Genomic DNA, 20,858 nt, shown 5'->3' on the forward strand with positions numbered 1-20,858 from the left:
TTAAGTTTAGTTAAATAATATATTATGAAATTAATTAATTATATGTGTTCGAAAATGAAATAAATTAAAAAAAATTATTTGGTAATATTAGAGGATATGAGTTGAAAATGAAATAAATTAAAGAAATAGAGTATTTGGTAATATTTAGAGGATACTCTATTTTGGAGGATAGAGGATGAAAAATAGAGGATACGGATTGGAGATGGCCTAAGAAACCATAATCGACGGACCGTAACCTAAAAATTATTGGCGGGTTTGAATTTATTTAAAAAATACCTACCTCAACATGATGATCAGCCTATAGCGTTTGAGGAATCCACAGGACAACTCGAACAAAAGTACGAGATTCTTCAAGATTCGCACTTTTGCGGCTGGCAATATTTAATTTGTAATTAACTAGTACCAGTCAAAATTACTGCAGAATCTCCTCGCATAGAAAGGGACGGGTGTGGACCTTTCTTACAAAAGCAATGGAGGATAGACAATTAAATTCAAAATAAAATAAAAAAAACTTTTCAAAGGTTTCGTTCAACAAATTCGGACTCAGTTTCCAAGGTGAGACGATCGATTTATCCTGTATCTATTGTATAATTTTGTTGAATTTAGTTTTCAATGCCAATGGATTTGTAAAAAAATATCGTTAAATTCGAAATTTATGGCTTGCATGTGCGTGTGATATCGACCTATATGCAAGTGCACAAAGCTGTTAATTGGCTCTTCGTATTGAAAAGTTGGCTTTTTTAATTCCAAAAAGGCTTATTGGAGTGGTGGACAGGCCGATTGCTTTTGTTTTTCGATCCTAGGGTTAGGGATTGTTCTTGCCCCATTTGGGAATGCTATCCCAGCTTTTGCTTTTATCTCTCTTTAAAATTTATTGATTATGGACTTGTGCTCAACTCTACCCAAAAGCTAGCTGACCGAGAACAATTGTCCAAATCCATATATACAAATATAAAAAACTTAATCTAACTGAAGTGAGATATCTAACATTGATGTTTGACAGTTTATCTGGATGTTTAATAATGAATTCTCTTACCGCAATATGGTGATTTTCAATTGCTGAATTTAATTATTGTGTTTCTTGGACAGAATATTTGTTTTTGTCGATAAAACTCAGATCCCACAAAGTGGAAAACGGAATCTTTTTTATTTTAATGGTTCAATCACTTTTGCAAAGTGAGGATCTGGGGGATGTGACTGTAACTTAAGAAGAATTTTTTCAGTATCAAGACACTCGTGTTTTGACTACTCTTAGTTTTTTTTTTAATTGATAAAGGTACGAACCCATCAAATTTGTCGTCATTTTGTAGATTTGGTTAAATTAAAGAGGTAAAGAAAAAGAGCCATAATGTTGAATCGATCTTCATGATTACTTTCATGAATGAACTGTCTCCACTCTTTTTCATACTACTCCTGTTTCAGTGTACTACTCAGCTGAAGTGAAATAATGGCTTGCAAATAGTTTTCGCTTCAAAGCATGGAGTCGATTTTCTTTTTTATTTTTTGTATTTATGTTTGGTCTTGTGATTTTTGAGAGACTCTCTTACATTGAGTAGGTCTGCATGTAGTTATTGAAATTAAGAGGAAACTTGGTTGAGCTTATAAGCTTTTTGAGAGTTTTTATTAGCTCTGAAAAAATGTTTTTTAAAAAAGCTTATAAAAATCATTTTTTTTAAAAAAAATGGATATTTTTAACTTATTTTAATATTTTAAATGATCAAAATATCCCCACAAATTTATTACATTCCAATTATGTCCTCCCAAAATTCAATGTTAATTGTACTAAAATATGTCCAAAATAAAAAAAAAAAAAATTATGTTATCTTATTGTATCCAAACATTTTAACAACTTACTTTTTAATACAACTTATGAACTCCAAAAACATCTCCTCAATTTAGAGTTAATAAGTCATTTAAAATAAAGTTAGTCAAACATCTAAGTCAAATATTGCTTGAATAATTCCTGAGGTGCTAAGAGTTTTCAGTTATCATGTGTAGTGATAGGTGTAGGTAAGGAGGACTGAGATGTTTGCTAGCTTTTCTCTTGGAATCAAAAGCTTATTGATATGCAGCAGAAATTTCCATAGCTTTTCAAAATATTTTGGATGGGTTTAATTTAACCGATTGGCGTAGCATATATTTATACATAGTTCATCTTGCCTAGTTGTATGCTGCTTCTTAATTGCAGTTAAGCATAGGATTATATGTGTGCATATTGTCTAGTTGTTTGCATACAAGTAAATGCACAGCGGCACGTATGCATGGCTGGCTGATAAATGTGCATGGAGAGAAGAGAAAGGCTACATTTATTTTCTTGCAATAGATATATAGTAGTTATTTAGGTACACATAAGTACATAATTCACCTGTGACAAATTTCAACATACAAGACAAAGGAAATAGAGCCCTTGGTTTGGTTGGGTATGCAAAATATTTACAAGATACCATAAATATTCATACATGTGAACATTTCTTTAAACCCATGGTCACTTGTTCATGTTTTGGTAATAATGACCAACCCCTGGACTGTGGCCTGGTCCCGTGGGTCGAAAATCGTCGGTGCTTCCTGCGACATTGTGTCTTACACCTGATTCATAACTTTTCACCTTTGCTTGCACACTGTCCTTTTGTCCTGCAAAAGAGTGCCCGACTCCTGGACTATTTCCAGGTGCTGTGGGTCGAAAATCATCCGAATGAGATTTATCTGAACTGCCAAATTCATTACTGTGATATGGTGTCATTGGTGGGAGGATTTGTCTATGTTCAGTGACACTTGGATTGCACTTTTTTCTCTCTGGGATTTGCTTACTGTTGATGGGTTTTGTTGCATGAGTTTGCAGCCCTTTCTGGTTTTTGTTAGCACCAGACTCATTCTTCATCAGATCTGTTAGTTGCCTTCCCTCGGTAAACTGAATTTCAGGGCAGGCAAGACATGCAATAAAAAATATGAAAATATGGAGATACTGGATGCATGCCATTGAAAGAAAAAGGATGATGATTCTTTGTTTCTGTTTGAGACTGTGTTTGCTGTTATTGTTTTTTGAGAAGACAGGAAGATGATATTTTGCTCTGAAACACAATGTTTCCAACTCACAACTTATTTAGTATTTATAATCTTGGGGGTTTACTCATGTAAGAATCTTTACCATTATAAATTTTATTCATTAAAGTGTTGACCTACTACGTGTGGTCCATAATTCTTGACCTTTTCAATTTACCTTCTAATATTTTGTGGTGTTCCTTGTTAAAGGCAATCAATTCTTAATACTTCCCGCCTTTATCGGTTTAAGTTTTCATCTCTTAAATGATTTAGTCATTTAAATAGGTAATAGAGCGTGATCGAACATGGTTCATTTTTATCTTTTATATATTCATTCATACATCTCATTAATCGTTAAACCTTTTGTGGACTTCAATCTCATAAAAATTATATGTTTCTCTGCATGTTAAGTGTCTTTTCAATTGAAAGAGTTTTAACCTGCTTTCATCATTTATGTCTATCTTTCAGCACTTTTCTTGAACCCCTGAAGGAAAATTTTGACTGCCAAAGATGATGAAGAAGAGTTGAATTCTTGTATTTGTTTACAAGTTAAACTTAAGGCGAGTGCTAGGAATTGGCTCTAATTAGGTCAAAATTATGAACTATTTTCTATGTTATCATGATATGATAGGAGCTTCACATGGTTAATTCACATGCAACATATAGGTGGTGATTTTGTGTGATTGTCGAAAAAATTGAAGTGCATGAGTGGTTTTGCTCTTCAATCCTTTTTCAGCTAAAATTTAACAGCCTTCATTTCCTCCAACAGGGTCATTTGGGTTTCTTATTCTTTTCTCTCTTTCGTTCACTGTCACTGTCTAGTATTGAAACTTTCTCCTAGAACATTTTTAAATACGGAACATGTTTCTACAGATAACTAAAAGAAGTCATTTATTTGTCTGCGCATGAAATAAATATCATATCGCCGCCAATTAGGGAAAAAGATCTATATGCACTGGTAAATGATTTATAAATTTTTGGCAGGGTCTTATAAAATGAGGTTTATAGCTTGAGACCTTGGAATTATAACGGCCTTTCATTGTGTTCAAGTGTTGCTTTATTCTTTATATATTTGAGGTGGTTGAATGATATTTTTTGGTAAATAAGATCAGGAAATATAGATTTCTTGGATTAATAAAATATCAGAAGAGACCCAACTGGGCTTAAAACAGGAAATGTGGTTGAAAAAGGCTTGGATTCTGTGTACTTGCCACTTTGCCATGTCTTCTCCTTTATGTGGATGGCTCATATGCAAAGCTTTAAGTTATTTTGGTCAACAAAATCAAGCAAACACATCTGTATTGTGCTTTATGCTTAATTTTATTCATGGCGATTTTCAGCTTTTAAATTGAAAAGTTCAGATTAACAATGATAATATAATAGCACTTTGAGCTATACCATCAATTTTTTGTGATTTTCTAGACTTTCTAATGCCACATGCACGATTCACAATATAATTGCTCCGTGATGAAGTGTCTGTTTCCTAATATTAGACTTTGTTGATAACCATAGAAAATGGCCTTGTTTATTCCTCTTTTACCATGCTATTTGGTGGTTAAACTTTGACTTGTATTTGTTGTTTGGTCCATGTATGTTTATTCATGATCTTGCATAAATGAAACTCCAAAATCTGAATAGTCGGGCTTTTACAGATCAATGGTTCTGTCGGTGATTTGTGTTCATATGCTGATAATCGTAAACTGAAGCAAACCATCCTTTATCAAAGTAGGTAAAATATCTCAAGATGCAGTTTTTCTGTCATCTGTTGCAGCGCAACTTTTTCTGAAAATGTATGTTGCATTTTTATGATGAAACTTGTATGAAGATGTTATTTTGGGATTAATTGTGCTAAAAAAACAGCATGGGAACAATAATGGTAATTCAATTTAAGGGCACTAATGGTGGCAGACATGTATGCTTATGTTTGTTGAATATTAATTAACCTGAGAATCTTTGTTTCAATAACTCCAGGGGAAAAGGAAACTGTTTTTTTATTCCTAGGATGGTTTAGTTTGACAAATGTTGTTTGACCAAATATCTCGTCATAACCAAAATTTGCGATTATGTAAACTATTAATATTTTACCAAAACTTCAGAGCCATCAAACCTTAGTGCCCGTTGCACTATGTCAAATGTGCTACTTTGTTACTGTTTGGTGTTGAATTTCAAAGAAGTTAAAGGAAGCAAATGATGATCTTTAAACGGTAATACCTCAACCCTCCATTTTCATTGACTCTACACCAACATGGAATTGAGAAACAGATTCCTCAAAAAGGACATAACATGGTTGGTTCCTTGGGTTTTGGAACCATCTCCCCGAGTTGGCCCACTGGACCGTGGAAACGAAAGAAGCCATACTATATTTAGAGAAAGAGACAATCTGTTTCTCTACTGTGCCAACCTGTAGACCACTATCATGGTTAATAGTTTAATATTATCATAAACCATATACTACCCAGTACACCTAGTGCAAAAGAACGTTACTTGATAGTGACCCTTGCGGGCGAGACAGCGGATCTTCGTGTGCCTTTTGAATCTTAATGATTTTGGATTTTATTATGCAGCGTTTGATTTCTTTTTCTCTTTTCTTTACCTTCTTACATTCACTGTGGCTAAAATTTATAGATGTGTTGTTGGAGGGAGAACAAAATGCATGAAGTGGCAAAATGGTTTGAGCTGTTTTAAAAACATGAGCGGAATATGGTGTCTCGTCAAATGTGAAAATATGCTACCAGGCAGGATGTCCAAATTCATGGGCTTTTACTTTTCACCAAATGCTTTTATTGAGAATTTACTGCAGGGATTAAATTCAAGTTCCTAGGAAAAATAATTTCAACTTTGGAGTGTGGAGAATTTTCCTTCAGATGATGTGTTTCCCTTCAAATGAAAACAATTTTCTCATGCAAATGTCCTAAATCTTATCGTACCAGATCCTGGACTTAATATCAAGTAGCATTTAATCATTCAGATGATGGAGTTTATTTACTTAACAAACTTCACATTTTGTGGGTATTATTTTGCATTGAATAGAGATGTTGATTTTGATCTGATTTTGGTAAATAAATTATTGGATTCAAGTTTGATCCTTTATCAGTGTTCATGTCTTTTATGATGTTCACAAGAATAATAAATTACGTTGATGATGCCTTAAATATAATAATGATATTTTATATTGTCCGCTCATTAGGGATTTATTACATTCTTCGGACAAGATCATGACAGTTGAGGTTATCAATTCATTTGACTGTTATTGTTCGGTTTTAACACCTTTTCTTGCTTTTTGTCAAGTTTTAAGGCCCAGCCAGGCACTGAAGTTAATTATTCAATAAAACCGAGGATCTACTTCTTCAGTTCTGGCATAATATTCTACATTTATTTTGTTTGTGTTATTACAAAATTTATTTGAAATCCTCCAAAACACTAAATATGAAAGAAAAATTAGTGATTTCATGTCTAATGGGTTCAAATCTAACGCAAACTGAACCTTAGTCACAGCTGAAGTAAATACATTGGTAAAATAGTAGAACATGAACATCTATCTGATGTCCATCTGAATTAGAAAAGATGGATTTCAGCTTTGCACTTGCTTATGCATGGTGGTGAAATACAGATGATACAAACTGAAAGATAACGAAGGCGGTAGCAAATTAAATGCATGAGAAACAATATATACATGCATGCATATCTATTCACAGCACTTACGACACAAATTTTCTAAGCCTATTTTCGTTTCTGGGCTGTGACCAGGTGCTGTGGGCCTGAAGCTGTCTACATTTCCTGGAGGTGGCGGCTGAGTCACAGCTGGTGCTTGGCTTGGTGGTAACGGTATCATTGTTGAACTAAACTTTGCCTTTTTATTATATGCAATTGGTTCTTCACGACTTGATTATGTGCAACAAAGGTTGATTTGAATTAACAATAGACTTGTTCTTTTCATTTGCCGTCAAATCATCAGAGTCAGATTTTATTCAACTGAAATATTCTCTCACCTAATGGAACAATTTGCCCTTGTGACACAAGTTCGAGTGTGGCCAATTGATTTGTGACATTTTGGTTTGGTACGGTTTAAATGATTTGATTTGCACATCATTATTCAGATGTAACTTTTAGTGCTGCTTTAGAAACTCGGTTCACAAGATATTAGATCAAAAGGTCGTAACCAATTTCGAAGATTATTTTTTTTTCTTCCTTTCTTTTCTTCTTCTTTTCTTCTTGTGTGTTGTAGTCTCCTCTGTGGTTAAGCATATTTAGTTAAACGTGAAATTGGTGAAAACATACCACTGCTATCAGCGAAAATACACCACTCCGGTCAATGAAAAGAGGTGGTTGTGGTTCTTAAGAAGAAAATTAGAGATGCCATATACAAGGCCAGATAAAAACCTGCCAAACTCCAGCCCCTTCTGTGTGCAAAAATGAGTACAAACATCTTTTGCATAAATTTGATGTCACGTCTCTCCTCGGAGAGAGGTTTAAACCACTACCCTATACATCTCCCCCAATGTAATAAAAAAAGAGTAAACATTACATTGTATTCATTGCTCACTGAGTGTAAAATAGTTTGAGTCTGATAATATTGTATTAAAACAGAAAACACATGTTTAAACTCTGGAGTTGAATAATGCTCAACTTCTAGTTGAATCCAAAGTCTTGGGTCGAATGAGATCTCTCGAGGCATCAGGGTTCTTGTAATATCTAGCAGAAAACGGCTTTGTGGTGAAGTATGTACATATACCAAATTATTAGAGTTTTTCAACAAAATCATGTTTCTACACAACTATGAATATGATAAACAATATGCGGAAGCGGATCGAGCGTTGCTTCCGGCCATCGAATAATTTATAAGTTTTCGGTTTTCCTCCGATTGAAATCTTCTCAGCGCTACAACTCTATGTAGATCGTGTATTTTTGTTCTTATGAGGTATGTGCTTAGGGACCTCAATCGTTGGTATTTATAAGCATCTCATACCATCAATGATTGATTGCGGGAGCTTGTTTGTCAAAAAGAGGATGAGCATGTGTGTCTCAATTTTCTAGGCGTACGCATATTTGTCAAAAGATGTAGCCAATGACCGTCGCGTCGACACGTTTAATAATTCTCCTTTCGAATTGATATATGTCGTTTTTTCCTCACACAAATATCTTGGAGGAGAGGAGAATTTTATGCTACATTGAGAGTGTTACTTCCTGTAAGATTAACAATTAGACGAAGCGACCCACGTTCATCCTACATGGGGAGTAGAAGGAAAATGGTTTGTTGTGATTGAAGAGCTAAAGACAAACAAAATAATACCGAATTACCTCTCAAGCCTGGTGAGCTTAATGGGACGGAACCGAACTTGAGTTTATATCCAGAAGTTTATATATAGCTTAAAATGATTTACCCAGCAAATGAATTTTTTCCTTTCCATGGAATTTTGAAGTGAGTAGTGTATTAGCCAAACCATAGCAAACCCGAACCACAGAGTAGATAAAGCAACATAGACCGGAATGTCGTACCAGTGAATGCGAATAAATAAAAATCAGAAGCCAAAAATTACATCACATTCTCCTTGACAAGCCTATACAAAATGTTACACAGCTATACAAATCCTCGGATGCTTACAAAAGGCAACCAACCAAAAAAGAAGCATTGGGCAAGCGAAAGATGAAAAAGAATGACCCGGTCAGCAAGAAATTTGAATTAGAGAACTAACAAGGTGAAGAAGATCAACGTTGCATTGATCGATCCATCATAAAAGTATATCAGGGCCGGCAAGATTCAACTTATGTATCTTACTAAAATGCACTAATCAGCGTAGTCACTATTTAGGAAGCTTCCGTATTTGGTTCCACTTAGAGTCTTGTTAACATCATCCCAGTTCTTCATGTGCTCGGACAATGATCCTTTGTGTATCTTCACTTGCCGACTAGTTAACTTCATTTTCGGTAACCCAAGAAAATCTAGAATATCCCCTAGTTTCTGAAAAATAACATGAAATAACCACAGTGAAGAACGGTGAATTATTTTATCCACTGGATAAATGAACCGTCTATATCTAAGTTTGGATCAATTGAGGACAATGTCCAAGAATTTTGCTGCAGTTAATGAACCCAAATTTCCATTCTATTTTCCAAATTCTATTACCCAGAATCATCGGACCTGGTTTCTTAAACCTATGACCATCGAGGTCGAACATGAAACAGTGCTTTTTAACATGTTAACTATTTTGATAAAAAACTGAAAAGCACTCACAGTTCGATTCTTTATGAGATCTTCATAGTAGAGAACAATGTGCCTGGTGTTGGCGAAATAATCCAATGCTTCCAAGACCATCTTCTCCATGAGTTTCAAATCCATTACCAGTGATGTTGAGTTGATTACAGGTTTGTATGCAGATAGAGTCTCCGCCTGCATTAAGCATGCAAAAATATTAGATCTTCATACAACGGTGCAGTTGGTTATACAAGAGGATGAAGAAGGAAATCATTACCTCTTCGTGTGTGTGCACATGGGACTTGTGCATACCGTTCAGGAGTTTAGCATATCTATCGTAAGAATTTGCTAGCACTGAGACCATCCTACGAAGTAAATTTCTCCGGAAGAGAAATATTACTGAAACACCTCTATCATTGAAATATTCAAGGATTTCTTTATGGTATTCCATCAATCCCTGAATTAGAAATAATGAAAATGATTGGTGTTTGTTTTTTTAGGACTGAGCACCTACTCTTATGTCAAAAGCCACAATCAATAGTAACTGGATAATTAAAATTCTTTCAGTTATACAACAACTCAAACATCATGGTCCTACCGCCATCCCATATAGGCAGACTTATAGAAGATCAGGGGCAATTATAGCTTCTCAATGGTTATACTTGTGATGAGAACTATTAAATAAGCAACTGAGACTGAGGAACGGATTTCGATTCGAGTAATATGAGATTGGTGCTAATCACGACCACTCCGGGTAATACTACAATAAGTTACGTAACAAAATAGAATGGCTAGATGAAAAAAAAATATCGGTAAGAAAAAAGTATGTGATATTTTACCTGATTAAGCATCCACTTGAAGCCAACGGCAGCCGAGCAATGATTCTTGGAAGCACTAGTGAGCCAGTCCAAATTGTAAACATGATCCAGAGTCATCAAAATTGAAGAAATATTACTTCTTCTCTCCTTAACTGAGAATATCTCTCCATTGGAACTTACATTAGTATGGCTATTCAATAGAGTCTCAAACCATCCACTCCCAGATCTTTGCATTGACAGAATAGTGAATAGTCGCACCGGATTACAGGCACATTCAGCCCTAGTATACATAAAAGAGCATGCATTTAAAACCAAATCCTATGGACTATGGGAAATTGCAAATTTTGAATCAAACACAGGTATCACAATTACCTGCTAAAGGTGGTGGGATTTGGGTAGTACAACGGTGGAGTTTGAGATCTATCGAGGCCGTTTGTATGGCAATGCCTCGTATTAATTTTGATGTTTAGGAATTTTGTTTGGCTAAGAAAATTGGTTTGCTTTAGACAGACCGAGCATATATAAACACCACACACCACGGCAAAAACTAAGACTATCATCCTTAATGAAGCTGGGGATTTCTTCGGAGATTTTACAGTTATTTTGCCCTGTTGATTGCAAAGGGAAAACATTTATCACTGTCAAAGTAAGAGTTTATTTAATTCGTGTCTTACAAGATTATATCTTTCTAATATATGTGTATATATTTATTTATTTATCTCAGAACATAGTACTAGAATCTACATCACAATCTCACAACTTTTTCCTCCTTTCTGATCAATGGAATTTCAAAATTTCAGCAGTTGTAAAGATGTCCTACCAAGATATAAAGGAAAATGGAAAACAACAGCAAGACATTTGAGACACAAAAGAGAAGAGGAAAGTAGCTTGCAAAGCCATCTCAAGAAGAGAAACAAGTGGCCAACTGCCAAAGATAGCAAATAATATTGAACACGAGAACAGCTAAAAAAACACCACATTTTACAGGGAGCAAAAACCCAAACCTCAGCTTCTCTCATGCATTCAAATAAGACAGAGATGCGGATATCGCAACTTTTTCAAAAGGACACCCCATGCACCTCAAAACTCATCCCAAAGTTCGCAACCCAGAAATATACAAATCCAAACTCCAATCAGATTCCAAAATTCCCAGAACATAATATACATAATCTAACCTCCACCCCTCCCTCCCAAAAAAAACTGAATTCTTGACGTGAGGAGCAACCCCACTACTTCAAAGTTAAAAGACTCAAACACTCATACAACTAAGAAAAAACTTATTAACTAAATCAAGCAAAGAAGAAACGCAAGAAAAGAAAAGAAAAAACTCACCTTGGTGAAGAGACAGATGTCTTCGGCCATTATACCTCGCAAGAATGAAGTAAAACCAAAGAAGGTTCTTTACCCGACTGTAATATTTGTGTGTGTAATATAATGTACTACATTAGCTGTAAGAAATTGCGCCTTGTAGTAAGCAGTGGAGAAAAACAACCAAAGCTCCTCGTTAAGCACAAAGACGTTGATGGGTACAGCTGGGGGGCTGGGTACTCTTCCCTCTCCTCTCTTGCCTCCGCCTTTTTTGCCAGGCTTTTCATACTACTACAAGAAATTGATTCTTTCTAGCAAGTATAAAATATACTACTACAAGAAATTGTTTCTTTCTTGCAAGTATGAAATTCAAGTTATTAATTATTCTAGCTAGAGGTGTAGAGGGTTAACTAAATAAGTAATTGTAGAGTTTTGATGTGCTCAAAAATCGAACTTTATTCTTCCAAAAGAAAAAAAAATTCAAACTTTAAAAGAAATAATTCTTAATCAGTACAAACTACTGTAATCTAATAATATTCTTGAAACAACTCCTCAAGAAAACACATAATTTAAGGCATGGCAACGGGTAAAAGCTGAGTGGCTGATGCTATTTACAATAACAACCCACTACGCGTGTAGCAAATATACTTGTTCTTGTTTATTGTTTTTTTTAGAATAAACAGTGCATTATTATATGATAAATTATTTTACAAATTACTTTCTTTGATCCAAAATATCTTATACATGTTACTCTTCCATTTTAACTATATACGTTTTATTTTTTTCCTATTGTCCTAAATATATGATACATTTTATACGTTAGTTATATTTATTCTTATTTTTTACTAATATAATTTTCTTAACTAAGTTTAGGAAAATATAGTTATACATGTCAAAATATTCTTACTTTAATGAAACTAATAACATATGTCATTGAAAAATTATGCGTGAATTTAAATATCATATTTTCAAATTCCAAGAATGATTTTAGAGTACAGATCTTTACTTTTTCAACTTTCATCTATTAATTATGGCTGAGTTCAAGTTACTTCTCAAAATAAGCAAAAATAAATAAATAAATAAATCTTCTTGAAATTGTTGAAGCACATTAAATTTGCCGATTAATATTGACCGTTGGATGGGCCTGATGCAGTGCTTGACGTCTACGTTACGTTTATGCAATCCTACTACAAAAATTACCACATCATCCCCAACTGACACCCACATCATCATCTTACTAGGTTACGTTGGATGGGACACGTGTCTGTATGATGTCGTTTTGTTTCTAAATTTGTATTTGTTTCATCAATCTTTTTTATTAGGTTGTAGAATAAGAATAGTTGTTACAAATTAAATTAAAAAAAGTAGAGGTAATACGATAATTATAAATACTTAATAAGAATAATGTAAGAAAATCATATCAGGGACCAATTCATGTCTCAATTTAGAGTAAGTTTTTTGTGAGACGGCATCACGAATCTTTATCTGTGAGACGAGTCAACCCTACCTATTCACAATAAAAAAATAATACACTTAATATAAAAAATAATACTTTTTCATGGATGACCCGAAATAAGATATCGTCTCACAAATACGATCTGTGAGACCGTCTCACACAAATTTTTGCCATTATAAATACTTAATAAGAATAATGTAAGAAAATCATATCAGGGACCAATTCATGTCTCAACTTTAAAATAGTAATAGATATATGACCTCAATATTAAATATGCTTTGCAACTCATTCAAAAGCACTAGTAATATAGAATCACAATTTGGTGCAAAAGGCAAAGTGGTAGAACAGATGGGAAAAACAGCATTCACGAGAAATATTCGTGCTTTAATTATTGAACGCTTTTGCTTTGAATTGACGACACATCCATTTTCATATGGAGAAATTTTACTATGAAATTCTATCTATAAGTGCTTGTAACTTCTAAAAAATATTTAAATGAAAAGTGAAAAATCTTTTTTTAAAAAACTACACACACACGCGCCTTTTTTTAGAAGAACTATAAGGACCTTTTTTTTTTTAAGAAATATAAGCATCTTTTTGGAATCCATAAAAGTGGACTGATGATTAAATCCGCCACTCTTTGGGCCACCTTGTATATTGTTTTAGCTGGTAGCTTAGCTGGAGAAGGGGCACAAATTGAGCCATATGCCTTATTGATATAAAACAGACATTCAAAATTTTCAATTTTATTTCTGTCAAAAAATTAAGGGATTTGGTTGGATTAATTTAATTATACCTTCGAAATTCATTTGGTTAGGTCTGATGAATTTAATTTAGATCATATTCACCTTATCGACTCGCACAAAATTCTTGCGAAACATTGTCATGATTTAATTTTGTGAGACGAATCTCTTATTCGACTCATGAAAAACCTAAATATTCATCATAACCAAATCCTTGCTTGGATTAAATATATCCAATATGGTATTGCTGGGATTCAATATCCAATAAGGTATTCGAATCTTTACGATGATGGATACCTCGACAATAACTATGCTCTGAAATGTATTCCATCTCATACAATATATATGGGGATCAATGACACATGTATGATATACCAGTCTTCTATATATATGCATGTATACATATTGAAAGAGGAGATGTACCAAACGGAATAATATGAAATGAATTTGCTAACGCGGCTGACACTAGCAGAAATGTTAAAAACTACTCGAGCAGTTTTGGAGATACGAGGCTGAGAAGTCAACAGTTTCCTCGAAAGAGTTAGGCCGTTTGGATTGAGAATAATATCGCGGGTAATATTCATCAATCATTCTACACTTGACATCTCTTACTAGTCTATGATTTATAGAAATTGATCCACATGTGAAGATTTTTTTAAAAAAATGAAGACTGTGACTCACCATAACTTTCAGTATAGCATTTTCATCGCATCCAATATCAGTGGACGAGATGTGATTAGAACTGTTACCATCTTCGTGAGTCCTAGTACTACCAGAGGATATCATAACTTGTGAAGATCCTTGGGTGCAAGTACCATCTCCAAGCAGAGGACTGCCGAGTTCTTTTAGGGAACTGATCCATAAAAGTCCCATAAACTGGTCTTTACACATTTGGAAGCTTGAACCATTCGCTATGCGAGTGTAGTGTAGTCCTTATAATTTTCATAAGCTGGGGTTCTTCAGTGCCTAGACGCCTACCAACAGCAACCTTTTCACAACACATTAATTGCCAACGTCTCCAAAGAATAAAAGAAGAGCTAATGACAAATTAATCATTTCCAGAAATATATTATAGAGGATTTCGGAGCACCCTTTTTACACTCTTACCATCCCCAAAACACAATGCTTACTGGTTGATGACTCAGCATGCTAGCATCCATACAAACAATGGACGATCAGATATGCATGACAATGTGGCTAACAAACGTAATGAGATATGATTAATGGTAGAAATCCATCTCCATGAACTAATTATCCTACTTTACTGAATGAAAGCAGAACCCTCCAACTGAATAATCAATTTTGCAATAATCCTACAGATTAATTTCCATTTCTAAAGCTCTTTGACGACAATGTTTATTCTATTTGAAAGCAAATAAATTATTCCAGGAAACTGCAAGATACTTGACATAGAGATATAACGAAAAAATACAAAAAATTTAGTATAGGGTCATGAACATGTAAAACCTGAAGTGAAGTTGCAAGGGCATCTAAGCGCAAGTTGCCAAGGGTTGCTTCTTCATTCAGTGTCAGAAAAGTCAACAATGCCTCTTTCAAGGGCTTAAGCAAACTCAGATCTTTGGCGGTCAAAGGACTCAAATGGGATGAGGCAACCTTAAGTGCACTATGATGCTCACCATTGCGGACAAGCTTCAGGAATTCAACCTGCTTTCAGAATAAAATTCAGATTGACTTTCTTTCTATCTTATAGGTAAGGTGTTTTTTTAAATCTTTCAACAGAAGAGATGCAAAACATAAATCAACCCTGTATCAGTTGGAATAACAACAAAGGGTTCTCAGTAAAAAATTCTGGATCCAAATAATTTATATGTTCAACAACCTCCACTGCCATTCCCTTGCTAGCTAATTCCTTTATGCCCAGGAAAATCTCATACTTGTCTGCTCTCTTGCTCAAAGTGTCCACCAAGGACGACGTATTCAAATCCTGTGGAACAAGGTCACAAAACTCAAGTACATATTAATAAAATCAGCACCTACTTCTGTAATCACCGACCATGACACAAAATCAGTACCTACTTCTGTAATCACCTAGCATTTTTGCGTCGCCAAGAGATTTAGTGACACTAAGGTCATGTTTGCAACTTCCAGTTATAATTCTTGATTCTCATTTCTCCCTCTCCATCTCCTGTGTTTGCTCCTTTCCCCAGTTCCTTGTACTTCTGTTTCTTTGCACAATTTTGCCGTCATGTGATTGACATGTTCCACTGGTGCTGAAGTCTTTGTTCAGAGTGATTGAGTTGGAGCAATATCATTCTTCCATGTATGCATTTGGCATGCCCAGCATATCTATTCTAGTTTCTGAAGAACCCTCCACATGAGCATTATTCACTGACATATCACTGTCAGAAACCACTGAACAATAATGAGATGTACAATCAGGCTCTAATTGATATCTACAGTTGAGGTTCCAGTGATAACTTGCATTCCTTTTGGGCAAGTTCATGAAATCAAATGAAAATGAAATTTAATAGTTGAAAACATCCAAGAACTCTAACCATAGCAAAAATAGAAAAGAATTAAGCCTTTTACCAGCGGTTATGGGACCAGAATCCACAATATCCCTGTAAATACAGTACTCCTGAACAAGTTCGTCAAGCACTGAGACATCTAATCTCATCCGGCTCAGTTCATTCTGTGACAATCAAGATAAAGTGATTGCCCCAAATGCTTTAAAGTAATTCCCTAGTAATCAAATTAAAAATCTTAGTCATACTAAAGGCAAATTAGAAATACAAAATGCAGCAAACAAGTCATCAAGCTGCAATGACAACATCGCCCATTGGATAGGACAGCTAACTGAATCACTTTGTGATTTATACCATAGAATGTGCTGGTCATAGCTCATTATCCAGTGCAACTTGCACCATATGGCATTCTGTAAGCCTCTTATCTCAAATAAAATGTCCACTTGAAGACAGACAATTTCTTACTCCTTCTCACGGTATGATTGAAAAAACCATGTATTTTAGTATGATACCTCCATCCGTAATTGACTTATAATAAAATAAATTTTAAACTAATCCAGCGATTCCTTCCAGCTAAATTCATTAGCTCAAATATTTACTAAAGCTTAACTAGTTTATACACCAGATTTCAGGCTTAAGGGGGAACCAATGAATCAAGGGACACCTTAATCCACTCCGAGGGATAACTTATGTCGATTTCTACCACCTTGCTCTCCTCCCGCTCAGAGCTTCTGTTTCAAATTGAATACAATTTTCCATCTACTCAAAACATCCATCCAGACACAAGGTTAACATTCAACTCAAGAATCCATTCCAAGGTTCCAACCCCAGGCAATCCACCAGCCAACATAAATAATTGATCAAATTCGGCTTGAAACTAGAACGTATATCGAGCAAACCTGGGTTGAAACGGAGGAGCCGATGAACTGAAGCAGCATAAATCAATGGAAGATAGCGGCGGTCTCCGAGGAAGGTGGAGAATAAACGGGGTTGAAACTGAAACGGAGTGCCCGCAACCATTCCGCCTCGCCTCTCACCTCTATCCGCTGCGGGATGAAGCTAGTCTCGTTTCCCAGTCCACAGTGTCGTTTGTTTGTGATAAAACGCGCACATGGCACAGATTTCAGCAATTATGGTTAAAAATATAAATTAATACGGATCGAAAATTATGATAAAGTCGCTTCCATTTTCTATCTTGCTTGTGGGCCTGGACATGGGTACCGTTTGCTTAGCCCTGTTGGAAATCTTGCAGCCCATATATGGCCATAAAGTGCTACAGGCCTATGTTCTATGTTCTAGTCTTATGAAGGATGGAAAAGGGTCGGCTTTGGATATTATTTCATACCTTCCGTTTTTATCTCCATTTATTATATTCATTCTCATATTCGTCATTATCCTTATTCATATCCCATCATGTCGTTAATTTCATCAGCATTCTTATATACGTCAGAGTTTTGAATATGCATACTCAACTCAAATATTATATTACCACCAATAATAAAATCTTCTCAAATTTGAATTCTTTTGAAAATAATAAGAAAAAATATAAAAATTGGCAAACTAAACATTATTGAAAATTTTTAAAAAACATTAAAAACAATTTATCCTAATATCATTATCCAACAAAAATATTATCAACTCTATACTAAATTTTTTTCATTTCATTCAACTAATATCATTCAACAAAAATATATTAAAATTAACATTATAACCGAAAAATCATATATATATATATATATATATATATATATATATACTATATTATTAAGTGTGAGGACATGATAATAACTACCTAGAGAGGATACCATCTTTTTCTTCCAATTTTACTCTTATATGATACTAATATTAAATTTTTGTTTTTGTTTTGGTTTTCAATTTCAACACACAATCTTCCAATTTTATCCTTATATAATACTAATATTACAATTTTGTTTTTTGTTTTTTTTTCAATTTCAATACACTTTTAGCTTGTGCAGAGTAACTAGTATATACCATAGCGTGTGCAGAGTAACTAGTATATATATATATATATATATATATATATATATATATATATATATAATTGGACCTTTGGGTCGGTACGGGTAGGATTTTTTAAGACCCGCTTTCACCAACATATCCGAAAATCTTCATGTACGATTACTCATTTATTTAATTGGGAAAAAATCTCATTCATACTCTTCTCTATTTGGGTTGGTTATTGGATTATTCGTCGAGGTTCGAAAAAAATTGACATCCCTAATCTTGTGGGATCTTATCATGAAAATGATTGGAGAAGGTAACGAGTTGGGTCTAAACTCGGTCCGTATTAAACTCGTCTAGAATGGGCAGGTTTAGACCCGGTGGTCTCAAGCAAGTCCTGGGATTAAATGGTATTTAATACCTAATTTTAGATCATGTTGTTTTAAGATTGAAATAAGTTTACTTTATAATGATATGTTTAAAATAAAAATATATGATTATACGTTTTATTTTGTTGTTAATTGAATTTAAATTAATAGAATTTAACTTGTGATAATATTTTTTTTGTACATATATATAATTAATATAAATCTGGAAAGTAAATTTAATGATTTATTAATTTTTTAAAAGTTTTTATTGTATAATGACTTAATTTTAAAGGCATAGAATTTTTAGCGGGTCCAACCTAGATTGTACTTGTCGATTTTTCGGGTGGGACGGGTCTAAAGTGAGGCGGAGCAGATCCGTGTTCGTCCAAACTCGCTTCATTGTCTCATCCCTAGAAATGACGAGGTCCACCGGCTCATATATTCTTATGGTTGAGTTCATGCTACTTTTTAGATGATCTGTATTGTTTTGGAAATGTGGAGGGGTCCATATGCAAAATTTTAAAGGCCACATGAACGAAACAGTTTCGGTCGTTGGATCTTTATAGATAGATAGATACTCACGGTAGTCTAATATTTATCGTATCAAAGCACGACTTCGTCTTTGCGTCTTCCGTAGTTGGCCGAGTCTCTATTACGTTATATTATCCGTTTTCGATAAATCTATAAGTTTGTATTTGGATTGATGGATTTAATTTAAATGGAGAGATTTGATTTAATTTGAGAATGTATTGGAATCTTGAATCTGAAATGACAACTATATTAGATATATTTCATATAAATCTCAATTACAACTATATTTTCCTAAATTAACAAAATATGGATTTAAAATTTAGCTAATAAAAATTCATCTGACAAACAAATTATTCAAAGGGGAATGACAAAAATTTGTGTGAGACGGTCTCACGGATCGTATTTTGTGAGACAAATATCTTATTTGAGTCATCCATTAAAAAATATTACTTTTTATTGTAAGAGTATTACTTTTTATTGTGAATATCGGTAGGGTTGACTCGTCTCATAGATAAAGATTCGTGAGACCATCTCACAAGAGACCTAATCAAGGGGAAATGAGACAAATAATCTTGGTCAGATATAATTTTTTTTCTATTTGTTAAAATAGGCGTGGTCACAATCAATAGCATATGCATACTCATACTGATACTTACAAAGTCTTACTTTAAGGGTAGAATCAAATAGTGTGGTGTGAACCATGCAAGTTCTCGATAACATTTATTAAATAAAGTCAAAGACTTCGGTGTATAGAGAAGACCTCACCCCGTTTAAGAAGTAACCCTTGAAATGATGAAACCAACTATTTCCTTAATCCATTTAATTTATATTTCTTTTTGTTATGGACTCTTTTTTTTTTTACAGCTAGCAAAAGAAATTTTTTAATTTCTTTGTATCTTGCTGTAAAATACCTAAAAAAAGGAAAATATCATGGTTGGGAAGGTTGTAGTAGCCAAAGCCATTGGATCATGTATATTTACTCTGAGTTAAGGGTCGTTTTTTAAAAAAGGAATGTTTGACCAATGTTATTATTCTAAATACCTTTAATCCTAATTTTTTAAGGGGGAAAAAAATGAAAAGAGCACACACTAATCTCAATAACCAAAAAAACCCTAATCCGCAACACTCATTTCAATGAAGTTTTCTTTTTAGTATCAATGAAATTTTGTTTTGTAAGAGCAATTTCTTTCATTTGATTTGAAATTTTGTAGGAGTGGACTAAAAAAACTGGATAAAATAAGTTATATCAGGTAATATGATGTATATAGTATATATATGGATAGTTTCAATTGGACCCATTGACATTCCATGCATGGATCGCATCAAATGTCTTTTATATTTTCTCTGTCCGAAGAATAAAACAAGAACAAATACGCCCTGCAATGACCAGCAGGCTCCATAAAAAAGACACTCATTCGGTCCATTTTAAAAAATAATAGCCTCAGAAAATATTAATTATTTTTTATATATATAAATTTTCCTCCTGGTTGAGTTTAAATTAAGTGGTTTGTATTGGAAAAGATATTTAATGGATGGATTTCGGCAGAATTAAAAAAATTTCCATTATTTTAATGCATAAAAAAAGTTTAAAACGGGAGCAAAGAATTTCAAATCCATTGAATTCAAAAGCATCCGAAAGAACATGGTGAATTTAGGTAATTCATTTTAAATTCTTCAATTTAAGCCCACTTTCTAGGTTGCATTTGTATTGAATCATTTGAAATCGAGATCCTCGGTTTCAAATCCATTATATTATACTTCGTTTGGATGATTTTAGTATGAGCAAAATTTTAATTTTATGTAATATATCTAAAGTCAAATTTTGGTTTTCATCAAGTTCCCATAGGCATCAAGGTCTCAAAAGAATATACTAATTTGGTTTTCATCAAGTCAAATTAAAGATGAAATATCAAATTCGAAACTCGGTTATATCAATCATCTCGTCGTCTAAAAA

At 33.9% G+C, this 20,858-nt stretch overlaps 1 protein-coding gene and 1 long non-coding RNA gene across 12 annotated transcripts; one reads left to right on the forward strand and one right to left on the reverse strand.

Annotated features, from left to right (window-relative positions):
* Positions 1 to 418: 418 nt before the first annotated feature.
* LOC142553882 (uncharacterized) lies at positions 419 to 11,376 on the forward strand. Its single transcript, XR_012822043.1, has 3 exons — positions 419 to 555; positions 6,787 to 6,864; positions 10,851 to 11,376. It is a non-coding gene; the product is annotated as an uncharacterized LOC142553882 (long non-coding RNA).
* Positions 8,520 to 17,171, reverse strand: LOC142553369 (uncharacterized). Of its 11 annotated transcripts, none has more exons than XM_075664181.1 (11): positions 16,943 to 17,171; positions 16,108 to 16,210; positions 15,591 to 15,917; positions 15,398 to 15,502; positions 15,025 to 15,222; positions 11,383 to 11,669; positions 10,423 to 10,658; positions 10,072 to 10,330; positions 9,510 to 9,689; positions 9,272 to 9,427; positions 8,520 to 8,998 (listed from the first exon to the last, which is right to left on the reverse strand). In XM_075664181.1, exons 6-11 carry the CDS (start codon positions 11,410 to 11,412, stop codon positions 8,825 to 8,827), a joined length of 1,035 nt encoding a protein of 344 aa, XP_075520296.1. In that variant the 5' UTR covers positions 11,413 to 11,669; positions 15,025 to 15,222; positions 15,398 to 15,502; positions 15,591 to 15,917; positions 16,108 to 16,210; positions 16,943 to 17,171; the 3' UTR covers positions 8,520 to 8,824. The 11 variants fall into 11 exon arrangements, 9 of the variants coding, with proteins under 9 accessions (XP_075520296.1, XP_075520219.1, XP_075519892.1 ...); XM_075664104.1 differs by having other exon boundaries at positions 15,591 to 15,930; XM_075663777.1 differs by having other exon boundaries at positions 15,591 to 16,004.
* Between the last annotated feature and the right edge of the window lie 3,687 nt (positions 17,172 to 20,858).

Source organism: Primulina tabacum, chromosome 1 (assembly GCF_025594145.1).
Source record: "Primulina tabacum isolate GXHZ01 chromosome 1, ASM2559414v2, whole genome shotgun sequence".
NCBI lineage: Eukaryota > Viridiplantae > Streptophyta > Magnoliopsida > Lamiales > Gesneriaceae > Primulina > Primulina tabacum.

Excerpts from the sequence above, each read along its gene's own strand:
- LOC142553369 (XM_075664181.1), bottom strand. The coding sequence starts at position 11,412 with ATGGCCGAAGACATCTGTCTCTTCACCAAG. Across the intron at positions 10,659-11,382 it reads ACATCTGTCTCTTCACCAAG|GGCAAAATAACTGTAAAATC; the intron begins GTGAGTTTTTTC and ends TGCAATCAACAG. Across the intron at positions 8,999-9,271 it reads ATCTCATAAAGAATCGAACT|AAACTAGGGGATATTCTAGA; the intron begins GTGAGTGCTTTT and ends GTTATTTTTCAG.